Source organism: Corythoichthys intestinalis, chromosome 4 (genome assembly GCF_030265065.1).
Source record: "Corythoichthys intestinalis isolate RoL2023-P3 chromosome 4, ASM3026506v1, whole genome shotgun sequence".
Lineage (NCBI taxonomy): Eukaryota > Metazoa > Chordata > Actinopteri > Syngnathiformes > Syngnathidae > Corythoichthys > Corythoichthys intestinalis.
In genome coordinates this window covers 29,815,315-29,835,232 of record NC_080398.1, presented here as the reverse complement: position 1 = coordinate 29,835,232, position 19,918 = coordinate 29,815,315, and the positions used below count along the sequence as shown (strand labels likewise).

Sequence of the window (19,918 nt, the reverse complement as noted above, 5' to 3'; positions counted from 1 at the left end):
TTAATCTTCTTTTTAATTATTTTTTAAACTCAAACAATCAAATGACACAGAAATGCACAGGTTTCAGCAGTACGAATAATTTATTAGATATACATAAGTGTTGGTGTATCTGTGAATGTGAGCCTAAGTGTTAGAGTGAGGGTGTGTGGTTTTGCAGTAAACAGCAAACAATGCAACGTACGAGTGCAAAATACCATACCTCGATATCACAGTAAATACTACAATGATACATAACAATAGGTATACACAAAACTTAACTGGATACTACTTAGGGCAGTAATATCACACATTCACAGTGTAAAAACAAATTGTAATAAGTAACTTTCCAAATTTGTGTCTACATTAAATGGCCTTAATGCTGAAATGTCGTCATAAAAATAGATACTCGAATAAAATACCTGCAAAATCTGTTTACTAAACCATCTAATTCATACACGTCAGGATTTTTGAGCTCTTGTCAGTTTGGTCAAACCGATCCAAGATCAGTATGAGCCCTCCCCCTGCAGCTGCGTCGTTACAAACAAAGGGCGCGCAAATCTCCGTACTATTGCACGAGGCTGACGAGTATGCACCTGCTACGGCTCTCCTATTGGCTATCCTGCACGTCGTTTGGCCCTTTAGCCCCGCCTTGTGCGTGTCGTCATTGGTCAGCGGCGTCATTGCTTTGTCGCCATTCGTCACCGCTTCCGTGTCGTACCAGTCAAGGGGTGGACGGCTTTTGGCGAGTATTTGGGGTGGGTTCACGGAGCCCTTCGTAGCTTGCCATTGGCGTTTATCTTCAACTGGGCCAGAATCTTTGATTCTGATTGGCGGTTGGACAGGAAGTACTGCTTTTGGGCTGAAGCCACACGCCTTGCCCTTACTTCTCTCTCTCTCCGGTTCTACTTTATTCCCGAGCAGGACCTGTGTATGTGTGCTTTGAATGTGCGGCTCCACTGGGCTAGAACGGTGCGATGATAAAAGACGCCTCTGCGGTAGGCTACACACCTATCAGAGAGCAAAATAGCCAAGAAACACCCTCAGGACGCTCCCCCGCACACCTTTAACCGTTCCTAGCGCAACCTGAAGGTAAGACGTTTGAATTTGAGTGAATTTCAACTTAAACATTTGGAGCCTTGAACGCCTCATATTTGTGCCTTGTAGTCTGCTAACACGCTAGTGGAGTCTATACGGTGGCGTAAGAATGAACGTTGGTAGTGAGGCGTTCACGGGGCTTTTTTATCTTTGTGCCTTGTAATGGCTTTTACAAAGGGAAAGCCACCGGCTGACTATGACCATTTCATTACGCAGTGTAAGCCTTGTGAGGAGTGGCTGATTGTGCGCTATGAACGTGCACATAATGTGCACATTATTCTAAAATGTCATTTTGGCTGCCACATGTTAGTTGGATAAAGGCCCCTGATCCTTGGTCATCCTTGTAATCGATCAACTAAGGTGTGGTTTTTTAGTGGGGATCAATTTCAAGGGTCTCCCACCAACACCGCATAGGTGTGCAGTCTGCTTCACATTATATTAATAGCCACATTACAACCTCTGCCCTGGTGATAAAATGTCTCATCATGCACCTTAAAAGCCGGGAGGAGAAAGGCGTGTCTGGCTCTGATCCCGTCTCAATTAAAATTGCGTTTAATTCCAATTTAACTATCTAAAAAAAATGAGAAAAATTGATTACTTTGACCAAACTGGTTAAAAAAAAAAAAAGACAAATGGTTTATTCCGTTTTTTTTTTTTGATATCGTGCTTTCCTTTTAACCTTAACCTTCATTCTTGTTCTTTTACCTTCCCTTCATCCTGTCCAGCTTCTCAAAATGGGTTTCGAACCCAGAACCTAGAACTGTGAAGCACCGTTTACTATGAATTCATTTGTTCCTATCTGATGTCTACGTTTCAATCTGAACTACAAAACTCTGACCGTCTATAGTGGATAACCTTAGTTTAGGGCACAGGTGTTAAACCCGTGGCACGGGGGCCAGATCCGCCCCGCGCATCATTTTGTGTGGCCCGCGAAAGGAAATTATGTGAACATTTTCATGTTGAGAGAATATGTATGTATGAACATTTTTTAAAAGGATATTTACAGTTTTATTTCCCCCTTTTTTATATAAAATAAAAATTAAAGAAATACCGGATTAAAAAAGATATATATGAATTGACAATAATTTTTTAAAAATAACAAAAAATATTTACTAGAAAAATGAGATAACGTTACAAAATTAAATAAAAAATTAAAACATTAAATTAACAAATGGAAAATATAAAAACATTTGCTTTGAAGATGATTTTTAAAAAAATCACAGTTATGGACAATTTTTTTAGGTCAGCAATGTCTCTAAACATTTATCCACTTCCAAAGTAGTGGTAGATTAATGTGCTAATCCATAGGTTTTCAAATAATCGATGAATTGTGGAAGCCCTAATTGGCAGACATAGTGACTCTGAGAAATCATGGCCTGTGTTGTGCTGCAATGATTATTTAACTCGAGTAATTCAATTAGAAAAAATATTTGAATTAAATATTGCTGCTTAGAGTATTCGTTTAATTAAAGTGGCGTTATAATGGTTTGTTTCGAAAGTGTTTGCATTTAGTTTAATTAATTTGAGTGGATACAATGCCCTCTAGGGGCAACAGTAAATATGACATAACTCATTTCACATGGCTGAATCCAGCTGTTCCCCGTTAAGACCAACATAAGCTTTGTTTTTGTTTGAGCTAATGTTTTTTTTTAATGTGTTAAGACCAACATAAGCTTAGTTTTTGTTTAAGCTAATGTTTTTTTAATGTATTTGTAATTTAGTATATTATAGTATATTTAGCCTTTTTTGGGGGGTGTGGGAATACGTTTGAACCATTTGTTAAGAGAATTGTAAAAAAAAAAAAAAAAAAAAAAAAAAAGTAAGCATTTTATAGCTTCTAAGCTATCAGACTTTTGCTATGTGAGTTTGCAAATTGTTCTTTTGTTGTACTTAGATCCTCATTTATTTTTTTTATACCATTTGAGGCTCAGCTCAGGTATTTTAATTTTTTATGTACCTTCTCCGATTACTCGATTATTCGAACTAACTAATTAATCGATTAACTGACTACTAAAATTATCGATAGCTGCAGCCCTAGTTGTGCCTGTGCCATGTTTGAGACCCCTGGTTTAGGGTATTGTTTTTTGTGCAGTGTTCAGGATGTTGCTATGGAGGGCAGCTGTTTGCTTCTGTGTGTGTGTGTGTGTGTTGTGAATGTGTACGTGTGTGTGTGTAGGAACAGGACTAACAAGACGGAATTGTGGACAAATGAGTCCTCATCTCCCACGCTCGCCGGGCTCACAAGAGGTTGCACATAACAAAGGGTTTATGATGACAATGTTATGGAAATGGACACATTCCGTCACATGACTTTCCCACTGTTGCCGACTCAGGGTTGCAAAATTGACTAAGATGAGAGTTTATTACCATGGATCGAGCTGTGGTTTACTGCTCCATTCCAGGGTTGTCAGTCAAACTCATTGTGGTCTGTGTGCCACGTTAATGGCAATTTGATCTTGACCTCCACTGACTCACCCGACCTTACAGACTAATGTAGGAACTTTTCAGAATGAAAGTGCAGCTGTCATGGTGCCTTGTAATGCATCAACGTGCTTACAAGTTTTGGTCGGAGAGAATGTAAATTCAGGGATTAGAACTGCAGCTGTTGACTGTATTTGCAATATCTGGTCTCAAAATTTTGTATGGAAGGTTATCATTTTTATGTATTTTTTTCCTTGCTTCTGAAACTTTTTTTTGGCATTCTTAAAAGAACTACCGTAATTTTCGGACTATTAGCCGGTACTTGTTTCCCTCATTTTGAATCCTGCAGTTTATAGTCCAGTGCGGCTTATTTGTTGATTTGGGTTAATAGGTAACACCTTATTTGACGACTGCATCATAAGACTGCTATAAAACCGTGATAATTATGACGTGACACTATAATTTGCATTAATGCCTGCTTATGACAGATGTCATTAAGTATCATCCGGCTAATTATGTCACTAACTCCATTTATGTCCAGCTCGGATGTTTTACATCCATTCAAAACTGAGATCATTTGCCGGATGGCAAAAACGGACATCTGTCATAAGCATTCATTAATGCTCATAGCAGTGTCATGTCATAATTATGATGGTCTTATAACAGTTTTATAGGGCCACTGTCAAATAAAGTGTTACCAAATACCATAACGAGCAATTAATGAAACAACTGGAACAGTAACTGAAGAAATAATTAGCACAAAACATCAATTATGATTGTTATTTACATCTGCATTGCTGCAATGCATGCTAGGAGGCATGTTGAATGACAACAGTGTTGACAGCAAGTGGCAGCAGGGGTTAACTGTCTCCCCCAATGGGAGCAGTGATGGTCAAATGAAGCTTCCTGAAGCAATGATGGTGTTTCATTTGGTCTTAGACAGTCTTATGATGCCGCTGTCAAATAAAGTTTTACTGGTTAATATTTTTTGGTGTAAATATCCCATAATACAGCGAGGCGAGCTGCAGTTTATAGTCCAGTACGGTGTATCTAATGAACAAATGCCATTTTCGTGTCAAACTTGGTGAGTGGCGGGTTATAGTCAGGTGCGCCTTATAGTCCGAAAATTACAGTACACTTTTAAAAAAAGGTAAATTTACAGTGAAATACTGTCAGCTGTGTTTGCTAAAATGTTACCCATTAAAATAACATGAAAGCTAAAATTTACGTTAAAACAGCTTAGTGCTTCAATTTTTTTTTCATAACAGTGATAGATTTGTAATCAGTTCTGATGGGGGTGTTCACATCATGTTTCACCTTTTCTTCTCACCCCCCTGAACATACACGATTATCTTGGCAGTCAAACGTGCTGACTATTGACTTATTGAAGACAGGTTGAAGTTGTTGCTGTGCATGTAGAAGTTTAGAAAAACCTAACTCCCTGAGGACTTCGAAGAGTGCGGGTAGATGAAGCTAGCCTAGGCTATTAGCTCAGTGGTCAGTATGCTTGACTGCCACAATGATGGCACAGTTACAAATCATGGTTGGAGAAGAGTGAAAATAAGCGCAGTGATGTCACTGTTAGACCAGTTACATATATAGTTACATTTTTTGTAGTTTTTTGTTCATGCAACAGTATTTTGGCACGGTTTTCTCATTATTTGAACGGTGTAGTTCTTGCAACCAGAGTAGTTTGCATCTTTACAATCTCAGCATTATGCAAATTGACAGTAAAACTAAAACAATTACGACAAAATATAAATACAGTGGTACTTCTACTTATGAACGGCTCTACATACAGAATTTATAGGTTAAGACACGCCTTTATGGGAAAATATTGCCTCTTATTACGAAAGAAATTTCAGGCTAAGGGAGGCAAAAATACAGTATGGCTGGTACTCGCAGCTCCCAGAGTTTACTGAACGTAACATATTTATAGCTGCTCTCCCATTGGCTATAGCCTAGCATTCCTGGCATCCATTTGGATAAAAGGGACCTCTACTGTATGTGTATGTGCGTATCCCAGCGTCCTATTCATTCACCCCTCGTGTACCAACAGCTTTACATGATTCTATTAACTTTTAATATTTTGCTCTATTATTCTTGCTTTTTTACATTATCCACAACTCCGATTTTGTTTATTATGCAAAAATCTAATTGTAACATGTACAGTGGGGAGAACAAGTATTTGATACACTGCCAATGGGAAAACCCATTGGCAGTGTATCAAATACTTGGTTCTCCCCACTGTATTTGTTCTATGTCTAGATACATTTTAATGCATTATAAATTTTTTAAATATGTCTGAATTTTGGGGGCTTGGAACATTTTGGGGTATATATATGTAAAACACATCTCTACTAACAGAATTTTCAGAGTACGAAACTACTTCCATAACCAATTAATTTCGTAAGTAGCGGTACCAGTGTGGGGCAGTTTACATGGCGACTCTGCGACACAAAGACGCAATGACTGAGTAGCGGAATGGCCTCGCGTGCATATGGTGTCGGCGAAGATGAAAAATTCTGAATCCTGCCTCCAAAGTGGAAGAATTCGATTGCGGGGGATTTAGGGGGGCTTGCTCCGAATGCATATCAAAGGCTCTCGCGGCGTGAGACCGCGCCGATAACTTATACACGTCACATTGAGCGTGCGCAGCGGTGCTACTAAACATTAAAAACAGCAGATATGGCAGAATGTCGGCTTTATTTTACTGTTTTAATAATATTTTTTAAATCAAATATGTTGAATGCAGGGGTCGCGTTAACCGGATATTTTCCGTCGTTGACCGGTTTTTTAAAACGGTGACGGAAAAAACTGAAATCCGTCCGTCATTTTGACAGGTTGCAATTCACACCCCAGACCACAGGGTGGCGAGTCAGCATATTAGCTATTGTCTCTCTTAATGCATGACGTCGGTGGCTCTTCTGTCAGAATATTGTAGCGTCACCGGGGTCTGGCGGCGGCACCGTGATTGACACATCAACGCGAGGTTCTTATTGGTGCACCCGGTGTGCCAGCGCGTCATCCAATCACCCAATCACATGACGTCACAACTCGCCCCCCTGACCGGAGCCGCCATATTGTGTGTCAGCTCGTCATATTTACACATTACCGCTACGTACATGCCTCCTATTACGGCGTGTTTTTCTGCTCGTTAATATTAATAATCAAAATGGTGAAGATGAGAGCGAGATGGACTGCTGTAATTCGACAAGAAGTATGGGCACCAAACGATCACCACAGACTATGTAGTAGTCTTTTTATATCTGGTAAGATGCATTTAATATATATTTAGAAGATTTTGGGCTGACAACCACAATTAAGATCATTGTGTGACGTTGGTGATTGGGGTCTATATCGTTGCCTCTTTTTCTTTGGGGGCGGAGTTGTTGGTAAGCAGAGTAAAAAGGGAGAAAAATACCACGACTTCGTGTCTAATTTTTCGCCGCCAAGCAAGTGTTACAATATTAATTAAAAATGAATGAAAACTAAATACTATTGAATATGTCATCATTAAAAAAATCATCATTTAAAAAATTTAAGTGACGGGTAAAAATAGACTATGACCGGATTTTTATGACCCTGTCAGTCTAAATGACAGACAACGAAAATGTCTAGCGCAACCTCTGGTTGAATGTTTCCATTTTTGTGCCGTTTTGAACAAAAGAAAAATGCCATTGCTTCGAGTGGGCGGGCATATTTTTTTCCAGGTTGAGGAGCTTGGTGGGGTCAAAGTGCATCATTCGCTGTCGCCTTGTAAATCTGCAATGCCCCCTAGGGCTTGGCATGAATACTACATCGTTTTCATTCGGAATTGCGACATTGTTCGAATGCAGGCGGGCCCATATCAATGTAAATTTGAACTTTTTCGTATTCTCGGTGAGTCACCATGTAAACGGCCCCTGTATTTGCAATGTCTATTAAGGATTATAAGTACAGTCATTTGAAAAGAAACACTTGAATTATCCGTCCTAATTCTCCTCACTTGATTCTGACTTTGCTAACAGCATCCAGTCCTCTGTGTATTATAGCTAAGACACAAACAATGAATCATAAGCGTTAGCCTGCATATTTAGCAACACAGTCACTAATAGCACGCATCAATTAGCTTATGTGTCACGTACAGCTAAACTGACTTTGAACATTTTTCTGCCAGGATATACTACTACCATACTCTTATAACTTCAATCCAAGTTCAAATGGAGTTTGAAACAATAATGTAATTTTAATGTGTCTTTTCAGCATAGCCGTACAAGCTTATTGGTGGATATTTTTAACTAAAACTTGCCAGCCAATTGAAGAAGAAAAAATAAAAACATTGGCTCTATCCTCTTACAAACCAACCCAAAGTTATATTTATTAGTGCCACTGACAGGCTGTCTGGGCGGGCGGTGGTGGCTCTATTGTCTATTACACACCCAGTTTTATTGTAACCGGTATGGTAGTGGCGGGGTTACAAATTCTCCGCCTTGTCATCAACAAACATTGCAGGGCAAAAAAGAGGCTTCAGTACGACACACGTCACGCACGGCAGGAATCAGGCCTGATGACATACCTGCCGTGGCTGGGAGACACCTAATAGTTCGCATACACACACACAGTGGAGGGCGGCTCCATAGTTTTCATTTCTGATCAGCATGCTTGGCTAATCAGTGAAAGGTAGACGTTATTGGACAAGTTGGCCAAATCAAATGGAACGGAAACATAGCACAGAGAATGACACTTTTCCTTGCAGAATGTCACACCCTTCAAATTTTTTATGTTATCTACTTACAAAATACTAAAACCTGCACTTTTTTTGTAAATATACTTCTAATAACAAAGAAAAAAATGTGTGAAAATATTTTTCAAATACCAAAAAATTATGAAGTACCCCCTGAACTGCAATTTTTCTCTTGTTCTAACCCCCAATGACTAATTCTCAAATAAAAGTTACAAAAATTTTAATTTTTCAAGCAACAATGTTCCCACAACAAACTCAATCCTGTATTATCACCTTTTTATCATGTAAAGAAGAAGAAACCAATAATTGACATATGCTGGATTTCAAATCATCGGGCAATTTTCCAAAAGAATTGCTAGCGCATATTTATATCATTGGGTCTATTTGTCATATTTTTACAAAATAGTTAGCATTGATTGAATGTAGACATGTGCCGATGACCGGTTTCACGGCATACTGTGGTATGAAAACGTCAAGTTTTAAAAACCTTACATTAACAATCTGAACAGTGGGCTAATTGACAGAGTAAAACTAAAACAATTACGACAAATTATAATTACAGTGGTGCCTCTACTTGCAAACATCTCTACATACAAAATTTTCTGGTTCAGGTTAAGACCAGGCTTAACGGGAAAATATCCCCTCTTGTTATGAAAGAAATTTCAGGATAAGGAAGGGAATGTACAGTATGGCTGGTACTAGCAGCCACCAGAGTTTACTGAACGTAAAATACTTTTCAAGGTATACCGTGGTATGAGAACGTCAAGGTTTCAAAACTCAAAATTAGCTATTTTTCATGTCCCAAAAATGCAGGGAGAAATCTCTAGCTTGTAGCTGCAAGGCTTAACCCTCCTCCACCGGTTGTTGCTCAGAGTCAGTGAGTCAGCTGTGATACAGGATGGCTAGAGGAGGTGAAACTCCTGAACTTTTTCTACCATTGAAGAAAACAAAATCGCTGGTATGGGAATACTTAGGCTACAGAAAAGTTGCAGACTGTCGTGGCTTAGGGACAGAGGGCCAACCGACATGTAAAACATGTTTGCGGAGGGTCGCTGCCGAGGAGGCAATACCTCCAATATGATTTCGCATTTATACATAATTAAAGGTTAGCAAACACTCATGAACGTTTCCCACTTGCTACGAGAGTTAACTCCAGCATGTTTAGTGTGCCTAGCGGTGGTAAAACATCTGTTATTTTTCTCTGTGGCAACTATCTGTATTGAGAAAGAGAGTGTGTGTATAATCTAAACATGATACGAGTCATACACACATGCTTTTTAGGGAAAATAATTCACTTATTTTTGTTCTGATGATAATAATGTCTAGCTGCGCTGTAGGTTTAAGCTCACCTTAAAGGACTGAATTTATTTAAATTGTATGTAGAATATGTACCTGTATGTATATTTATTTATTTTAACTTAAAATGTTTGAAAATAAAAATCCTGTTCAATGGAAAAGTTTGTTTTTTTTTAAACCCAGATATCTCAAAGTAACCCATTTTAAAGCTGTAGTTGCAATACCGTGATACCTGATATGATATTTTGGCTTGGTTATCATACCGTCAGAATATCATACCGGCACATACCTAAGAATGTATTATTTTCATGCAACACCGTTAGGCGTTGTAGGCGCAATTATTTCATTTTTTCTTCGTTTAGTTTATCTTCATAACCATAGCCAGTAGTTAGCTTCTACTCCTGAGAAAAAAGCTAATAGTATCTATCTTCATAATCATAGCTGGCTAAGCAGTTAGCTTTTACTCCTGAGTAAAAGCTAACAGTATGAATTGGCAACTCTGTTAAAATATTAGCATTGATTTGTAAGCTGAACTAATCGGGCCAAATAGAGTTTACGACTTAATATTAAGGAATATGGAGTAGTGTTGCAACGATTAATCGATTAACTCGAGTATTCGATTAGAAAAAAATATTCAAATGAAATTTTTTTGCTTCGAGTATTCGTTTAATTAAAGTGGCGTAATGGTTTATTTTGAAAGTGTTTTCATTTAGTTTTAATTGATTAGGGTGGATACACTGCCCTCTGGTGTGCCTCATTTTACATGGCTGAATCCAACTCTTCCCTGTTAAGACCAATATAAACCAAGTTTTTGTTTGAGCTAAGGTTTTTTTAATGCATTCGTAATTTAGTTTATAGGTATATTTAGCAGTTTTTTTGTTGGGATAATATCTGAACCATTTGTTAAGAGCATTATATAAAAAAAAAAAAAAACAGTAGCTTTTATAGCATTTAAGCTAGCGGACCTTTGCTATGTAAGTTAGCCAATTGTTCTTTTATTGTACATATATCCTCATTTAAAACAAAAAAAGGCTCAGGTATTTTAATTTTTCATGTTCCTTATCCGATTACTCGATTATTCGAACTGACTAGTTCATCGATTAATCGACTACTAAAATAATCGATAGCTGCAGCCCTAATGTGGAGCAGAAATCAGAAAAGTGAATGGTTATTTTACAAAAATCTTTAAGACAAAATGTCCTCCAATTCTGGACTAAATGCACTTTAGGTTTTTTTAACCAAACATTAGCTTTTTCTGTAAGGGTTACCAGCGTAACGCTAACACCTAAATGTGCTAATAAAACTAGCATTGAAGTGGTCGTTACAACGAATCAGTGAACAATCATTTTGGGTCGTATAAATGGTTCAGCAGTCAGCGTGTAAAGCATATCAATCCTTGTGGCCTCATTGAGAAGTTTTCGAGTGACTGGTTCTCACGGAATGATTTCGATGTCAGAACACATCTCGAATCTTCCTGTCGAACCTCCGCCCTCGTTTCACGCTCGTCACCTCACGATTTTGCCTCATCTTTCACAGAACTACAGTGTAGAACACTTTATTCTTGGCACTTCTTACTTTTGCCCTCTAAATGGAACGACAGTCTATTTTTATTTGCTTTGTCAATCTTGCTTCTTTACTATTCCACATTTCCCCTTCTGACTCGCCATCCCTCCCCCTCCGCTTAGCTGTCAAGTCAGTTCACTCACCCTTTCCTCCATCCCTGTCTTCTCCTTGATTTGTTCTGTCTTCCAATTAGACCATTACTGGTACGTGTTCATATTGCAAGTTCCCTGGATGCTCTTTCCTTCTACTACTGCTCCCTTTGGTTTGCTGTTTCCTTGAATGTTTTTGTCCTCCCAAATTGCACAATACATTTTTGTGCAAACACATATTAATCTGATTAGTAGTGTGTCGTATTATTTGCTAAGTGGCGATTTAACTAACTCAGTTCACCTTCTTGATACCACTCTTACTTTTGCAATTCTAGAAACCATCAATGCTAAGTAAAAATGAAAGTATGCAAGCAAACTTTTCAAATTTCCATTTTTTTCTTTTGCCTCTCCTTCTCACAGTGCCAGCAGTATCATGTCCAGGGTCGGCATGAACGAAGTCACCCGCTACCTCAAGTCGGGGGTGGCTCCAAGTACCCCCGCCCCCAATACGTCAGTGTTGTCCGCTGCCGGTCAGGCTGACTGGGCAGCCAAGCGTCTAGTGTGGGTGCCGTCAGAGAAGCATGGCTTTGAGGTGAGTGACTGTGAGGAAAAAAAAAAGTCACTTTATTTGTATGAAAATTGTCATTTATTAATTTTATTTGTCAATTCTAACAAGGTATTGTATTAATATTGTATTTAGTACATGGTATTGGACAGTATTTACACTCCAGAGTAGTGCTGCAACAATTTGTGATGTGTGTGTGATCTGACATTACACTCAAAATGAATATCTAGAATTCAGCAAAATGCTGCACAAACTAACGGCACCACTTCGGGTCCATGATTAAGCAGTAAATGGGAGGGCTGTGTGATGTCATCACTTTAAAAGCAGAATATCTGCAAAACAAAACAGCACAAACAAATCACAAACAACTGACACCATTTTTAGCCATTTTTAATCAAAATGGGGGACTGTTTGACTTCAGATTTAACTATAAAGGATTGTAATTATTTCAAAAACGATAGCTGCACAAAAAAAACTTTTCACAGCACAAACGATTGACATAATTTTTATATAAATTTACATGTGATGGGGAGCCATCTATACCCACCAAATTTCATTCAAATCTGTCATCAAATAAAAGGTAGTAATTTTAGTTTGTGACCTCAACACAAATAAAAAACAAAGTGAGTGACCCTTTCAGGCCATCCTTGGGTGGTCTAAAAATATAGTTCTTGCGTGTTTGAAGGTACATCCCCCCCAAGCAATTGCCAGTGTTGCCTTCCCTGCCATGCCATTCATTTTTCATATGCGACATGGAATATCACGTTAGCCCAAAAACCTCAGAATGGACATTACTTCTACATTTTCACGTTATTTTTGCGTCTGAAAAGAAAGGAAAGGCGGAAGGCAAAGAAATCAAACACAGTGAACATTTTCAAACATGTGGCTTCCATTCATACATTGGAATCGCAGTGATTTAGTGACATACTGCTACATTTCACTAGCACAAAGCACAATAAAAGTAATAGCCAAGCAATTGCTTTATCCCCGAGTCGTACAAGTGCAAAGAATGATTTTCAACATGTTACATTCCACTTGACTACCACCTGAATCTTTATTCAACTAGTATCCCTGAGCATGCTTCTTAAGGGTAGGGCGTGTCAAAAAAGTGTGCCTGAGTAGCAAAGGGTGTATACACGCCTGTTGTCAATTCTATAACAAATGCACGTAGCCGGCAGGACCAAATGGATTGCTATTTTTTCGCCATAGTATCAATTAGTCCTGCTTTGCTCTCACTTTGCTTGGAGCAATTGACACTTATTGCAGGATGCGATGTGAATTTGAAGTCCTCCATCTTTTCTGCCCAACTGGTTTCATCATAAACTATGAATGGAACAATGTCCTTCCTTCACATTCCTTTCACACAAACGCTGATTTCATTTTACAGTCATGACGAGAATGGCATTGCTGGACCAACACGCATTCTCATTTTTTTATTTGACTTTCATTTGCTCAGCAATGTACTTCTCAAGCGTGAATAATGTATGACACAGTGTGACATGACAATGGATGCTCTTGTCTATTTTCTGTCATGATGATAATTGACACCAATGTTAGATTTGATATATTGCATAGTAATATGGCTTAAATGGGAATACATTTATGTATGAAAATACTTTGACGTTTGTTGCAAATTACCTTTAGGTGCCCCGCCCATAACCTTTCCAGACATGACCGATGTTGTACGAAACAATTTGGCCATACGGTTGTAAGGGAAAGTACAAAGAGTGGTGCGGTCATACTGGAATTTGAAAAGTTGTGGGACTAGTTGTTAATAAAATAATGTTGCGTAGCGTAGTTGTGATTTTTAAGATTCCAGGAAAAGGAATTTGAAAAGGTGCGATGTGTTAGGGTTGGGATGATCCACCTCGATATGCCAGGGTCACAAAACAATATCAAAAATGCTAACAAACAAAAAAGTACGTTAAAAAAAGACGTACACGTAGTGCTGCAATGATTAATCGATTAACTCGAGTAATTCAATTAGAAAAAGGATTCGAATTAAATTTTGCTGCTTCAGGTATTCGTTTCATTAAAGTGGCGTAGTTTTGAAAGTGTTTGCTTTTAGTTTTATTAATTTGGGTGGATACGCTGCCCTCTAATGCAACAGTGAATATTACACAACTCATTTAAAATGGCTGAATCCAGCTGCTCCCTGTTAAGACCAACATAAGCTAAGTTTTTGTTTAAGCTAATGTTTTTTTAATGCATTTTTAAAAATGCATTTGTAGTTTAGTTTATATGTATATTTAGCTATTTTTTGTGGGAACATGTGTTTGAACCATTTGTTAAGAGCATTGTAAAGTTAGCATTTGTTAGCATTTAAGCTAGCTGACTTTTGCTATACAAGTTAGCCAATTGTTCTTTTGTTGTACTTATATTTATTGATATATTCATTTATTTTTTTATATACAGTTTGAGGCTCAGCTCAGGTTTTTAAATTTTTTTGTGTTCCTTATCCAATTACTTGATTATTCGAACTACCGTAATTTTCGGACTCTAAGCCGCTACTTTTTTCCTTCATTTTAAATCCTGCTAGTCTAGTGCGGCCTATTTGTTGATTTATTTGGGTTAATAGGTAGCACTTTAGTTGATTTTTTTTTTATCCTTCTCATGGCAGTTTCATGTCATAATTATGTTTGTCTAATGACATTCATTTGGCGCCACTGTAATTAAAAGTGTTACCAAATACCATAACTAGCAATTAATGAAACAACTGGAACAGTAACTGAAGAAATAATTAGCACAGAACATGAATTTTGATTGTTATATACATTTGTAGCGCTGCAATGCATGCTAAGAGGCATGTTGAACAACAAAAGCGTTAACAGGTGGCAGCAGAGGTTGACTGTCTCCCCCAAGGGAGCAATGATGGCCAAATGAAGTTTCTTGACGCAATGAGCTTTGCAGCCAATTGGTTCAAAGCTTCATGGTGGTGAATTTGGTCCTTTGACAGTCGTATGATGCCGCTGTCAAATAAAGCGTTACCGGTTAATATCTTTTGGTGTAAATACCCCATAATACAGTGAGGACAGCTGCGGCTTATCAATGAACAAATGTTATTTTCGTGTCAAATTTGTCTGGTGGCGGCATGTAGTCAGGTGCGCCTTAGTGCAAAATTTACGGTAACTACTTCATCGATTAATCGATTACAAAAATAATCGATAACTACAACCCTAAATAAAATTTATTTTTCAGTTATTTTCACACAATACCGCAAGAGGGCGCTCAAGGTCTGCGTTTCAACATTGGCGGTAACTTATAAAAACAACAGACAAGGGCTGACTAAAATGGCACCGAAAAGAAAATGGGTTTTAAATTGTGTTTATTTTCAAATTAATTTGAGATACAAAGCAAAATATTCCAGATGTACAAAGATATTGCCAAAGGTTTATTTTTATTATAAACAACATTGCAACACAGGCAAAAACAGTAAAAAAAAAAAAAAAAAAAGTCAGGAAGGTGAACATTGTAGTTGTGAGAAGCTAACGCTAATATAGCATTTAGCGTAATTATTCAGGCATGAAAATCTCTCACCTTTCGGCGAAATTCGCCGTTTTGAAGTCAAAAAGGGCGACCTACGTGAATTGCGTAGATCCGAGGAGAAATTCTTTTTGGGAGGGGGGGGTCGGGAGGTTTTATTTAATTATTATTATTATCATCATGTGATTAACTTAGTACGTAAACTGATCGGTTCTTTAAAAAAGTGACACGGACAGTCAGCAAATCCTTCTAGATGCTTCGCTGACGAGAACCAATCATCGGCCCAAGCTGCGGGCCATTATTCCAAACGCGCGCACTCCTTACGTGAAACAAGGAGTGCTCGGCAAGCCTTTGGTTGCATTGCAAAGCTTCGAAAACAAAAAAGCAGGCCTTATCCACACCGGGGCAGACCAGAGCGCAGCATTCACACTTGCCTGTATTTGCCAGCAGATTGAATTTGGTGAGTAATGGTTTCAATCGTTTTCACATTTTGCGATATAAAAAAGTTAATGCCATTCGTTGCAGCTTGCGTTGAACACTGCCAGAGCTAGCCAAATCTCCCATGAAAAAAAATGGCTCCCGTTAAATTGGCGTCAAGCTTGTGTATTTAGCGGTAATATAAACGAAGAAACACACTGTTGAGTCAAATTAAGCGGCATGCTCTCGGATTGAGGGGTCGCCTCGCAGCGCATCGCTCCCGTTGTCCGCCTTAGACGCGTTATTTTCGGCTGGGACTTGAGCTGACGGCCGGTGTCGGCACAACACCGGCCCGACGAGTGGTGGGAATGACTCTTGCTTCTTAAAGTGCCTGTGACACGAAAAAGCATGTTTATTTCATAATACACGCGGTATTTTATGCCCCTGAATGATATGGGCCGCTTGGATGTGTGTGGAAGCGATCGCTATTTTTATTTAGTTTTTTGAATCCCGCGCCATGAAAATGAGTGACTTCCGGCTTCGGTCTTGCATTGAGGAGGAGGGCGCTGTGACGTGTACGGTAGAAGACGTCCTCTTCACGCTACATTGTACTGTTGTGTATGAGGACGAAGGATTCAGCTGATTTTGCGGATTAATACGTTTATTTTTCGCATCACGCCAGCCAAACGGCTGCAGACAAATCATTCTGTATGAGGGAGAGGCGTATGCGCCTTTTTGGAGTTTCAAAAGGTTCCCATTCACCGTGGATATTTACTGTGGGACCATTGGACTTATGAGGAAGTGAGTAAACATCTTGTTTTGTATTATGTCAAAAACGAATACAGCGATTACAAAGTAAACACTACAAACTTCCTTTAAATGAAGGACTACTTACGTTTGATCATTGATAGGCATGTAAAAAGCTCTCCTAATGGTCATTAGCAGCACCACGTTAGCTGCACAACAAATCCAGCCACCCTCCTCCGGGGAACGAACTGTAAATTGTTCTCCACCGGGTGGTTTGCCGATCCACTAAGACAATTGACAACCGGGTCGTCATGTCAAATAATCCAGGATAGTTATGTGTGATTTTCCACTTCGAAGACTTTGAAACATCACTCGGTTTGGGTTAGCATGTCGGCTAGCTGTCACGGCTTCTGGTTTGTTTACATTCTCTGAAGCCGGGGAAGGGAAATGACATATGTCCGATTTAGGTGTCATAAAATATCGTTCGGGAGGTGCGATAGTAAAGGTGAAGTCGACATTTTTGACCATTATGGAGTCATTTTGCCATGTCGTCCTGAATAAATGCATTTTTATTATTTCATATTCCATTCAGCACAATACTGTTATTTGTCATGAACATGCCATTTATTTAGCAATTGGGGAAAATACTTGGATAAAAAGAATATCCTGTAAAGATATTGAAGTAAAGAGACAGAAACAATGACATTTTGCCACTCTCTTCGTCGCGTTTTCCTCGTTGTGAATAGTTCCCCCTCGACGGGCTGACTGGTCCTTCTCAAGCCATTTATATAGCTATTGGGGAAAATACTTGGATAAAAAGAATATCCTGTAAAAATATTGAAGTAAAGAGACAGAAACAATGACATTTTGCCGCTCTCTTCGTCGCGTTTTCCTCGTTGTGAATAGTTCCCCCTCGACGGGCTGACTGGTCCTTCTCAAGCCATTTATATAGCTATTGGGGAAAAATACTTGGATAAAAAGAATATCCTGTAAAAATATTGGAGTAGAGAGACTGAAACAATGACATTTTGCGGCTCTCTTCGTCGCGTTTTCCTCGTTCTGAATAATTCCCCCTCAATGGGCTGAATAGTAAAACCGATGAGCCCAGTCTACCGCTGACGTCATCCACCTGTTGGGGACGCTAAAGCCCTATAATGGTAGGCGTGGCTAACCGGCAGATTAAAAGACTAATTTCTCGTCATCTGTGCTTTTCTAAATTGTTGTATATAGTCGAATCGTCTCAAAATATGATTCTAATTCACATAATAATGCCATTTAAGACTTTTTTTCTCGTGTCATATGCTCTTTAAAGCTTTTCAGAAATACAGGGATCCCTCGTTTTTAGCGGTTAATGGGGACCAGAACCCGCCGCAATAAGTGAAAACCGCGAAGTAGCGCCCTCCCCCATTTTTTGTGTGTGTGTTCAATGTATTTATTCAGATTTTACATTGGAAAAAAGATACATATATAAGACGTTTTTTCACTTTTTTCACCAAAGTATCATTTATAAATGGTTTTCAAGCACTTCAAAATGTAAGAATTATGATAAGTTTTAAACATGTTACTGCCCCACCGAATTATTTTTAAACAAGAATAAAGTAGTAAGAAAATGCTTGGCTTTATTAAATGCTTCATACTGAGTCTACTCAAACCCTCTCAGGCTTTGTTAAACGGTGATTGCCACATGTGCAAAGTTTTTCTTTTTATATATATATTTTTGTTTGAAGCAACTTATTTGATTGAATAATAAAAACACATGTCCTAGCCAAAATGTGGCCCAAATGCAAAACAACATTACTTCAATGGAAAAATTTGTTTCAATCAAGAAAAAGTTTTCAAATGCTTTTTTTGTCTCAAATTTATTTTGCAATCATAAACAATGTTTTTTATTGAAGTGACTTTTGGGATTAAAAGTATAACTGTATTTTGATTGAAGCAACTTTGTTTTTGATAGAAGTAACTTTGTTTTTTGATTGAATAATAAAAACACAAATCTGCCTCCATCGTTATTGAGAGAGAAAGAAATTAAGAAAGCTTTAAAACTAAAAGCCACCGGGGAGTCTGTTTTTTTTTTTTTTTTTTTTTTTTTTTTTAATATTTATATTTCATTACATGGACATGCCTCGTAGGGAAAGGAGATTGAGGGATAAAAAGAGTTGGATGAGGCTGCTAAAGGCAGCGGATACCTCATCAGCTGGGTGAATAGCAGACCTGGTAAGAACAGGTTTGCAAGGATAGTCGGGTATTAAATACAATTATAAACACAATTACAATGTTATTTTTCTATAAGATTTTATGTCATTGCTTTATTAATCATTAGGTGCTAGAGTTGTTAAGTATGGATAATAATGAAATAATAGTTTTGAGAAAACTGTGCTATTGGTGGCTCAGTGACCATCTGATATGGTTTGTTCTCAGATGAACAAGTTGAGGAAGGAAGTTTTGATGCAGAGGTTGAAGGAAGAAAAGAGCTAGACTGACTGAGTCACAGCCAGAAAGTGTGGATGACAGTTTTGATTTCTATTCACTGTTGCCCCCTCCCAATTAAAGTATGTCACAGTCGCAGCCAATTATTATCTAAAGCTGGTTAAAATTGAAGTTATGTTGTTTTACGGTGTATTAAATACTTGTTCATGTGCCCCTTTTGATCTACGAGCACCCGCCCCTCCACCGGTCTCTGCACGGCCCTGCTGAAACACAGTGTGGGTCGACAGAGCTCAATATTTTGTTGGGGTGTACAGTGTACTGGAACATATTTCCTCCACACCCTTCTCACCTTTTTAACCCCTGACCCATTTTCATGCCTGATTATTACAAGAAGTAATGTATGTTACATATATATTATATATATTATATATATATTACAATAAATTACTTATTTTAAGAGTAAAACCTTTCAAAAAATGTCTCACAATGAAAAAAATAGTCCTAACAATATGAGAATAAACAATATAAATATAACTATGTAATAATAATAAATATTAAGACTTTTTTTAACGTATAGTCAGTTTGTCATACAAATTCTTCCTATGTAATTTCCAACACTCCTACACATATAACTCAACTTTCACAACTCTCACTTCATAACTAGAGGTCCATCTAATGATACGATATAAAAGCACTCTCATAGTTTTGCCTTGTCGTTAAGTAACGCCACTTTCCTTTCCGTGAGTGTCAGGTGTCTGGAATACTTTCAGTATTAGCGTTAGCTGAGTCACTCAGTCAAGGCTGCAGTTGCGTCACCATGGCAACATACCGATTACACACACAACACAGCACAGCCAATAAAAAAGAGTTTCACTGTCATGGATGACGATACTCCAAAAAACATACCTGTACTCGATGTCATTCACGACGATAGACATCCAATTAACTCTTTGTTTATCACAAATGAGTTTTATCACTAGCAGACGTCCAATCCATTTGGTTTGGACCAAGGGCGTAGTTTTGGTCTCAATATTGGTAGGTACGATATATGTACACTTTTTAAACTAGGGACGCGCATTAGTATGACCAAACAGATTGGGTAAACCGGGG

At 38.3% G+C, this 19,918-nt stretch overlaps 1 protein-coding gene across 7 annotated transcripts in view; it reads left to right on the top strand.

Moving 5' to 3' along the window:
• Positions 1 to 838: 838 nt before the first annotated feature.
• myh14 (myosin, heavy chain 14, non-muscle) overlaps positions 839 to 19,918 on the top strand; it is a 119,491-nt gene continuing 100,411 nt past the window's right edge. For 4 of the 7 annotated variants that reach the window (XM_057833893.1, XM_057833891.1, XM_057833890.1 and 1 more), the window contains exons 1-2: positions 839 to 1,068; positions 11,590 to 11,761. In XM_057833893.1, the coding sequence (XP_057689876.1) occupies positions 11,603 to 11,761 (159 nt within the window). In that variant the 5' untranslated portion in view covers positions 839 to 1,068; positions 11,590 to 11,602. The remainder of the gene's footprint in view (positions 1,069 to 11,589; positions 11,762 to 19,918) is intronic. The other 3 variants (XM_057833896.1, XM_057833892.1, XM_057833895.1) reach the window with 1 other exon arrangement.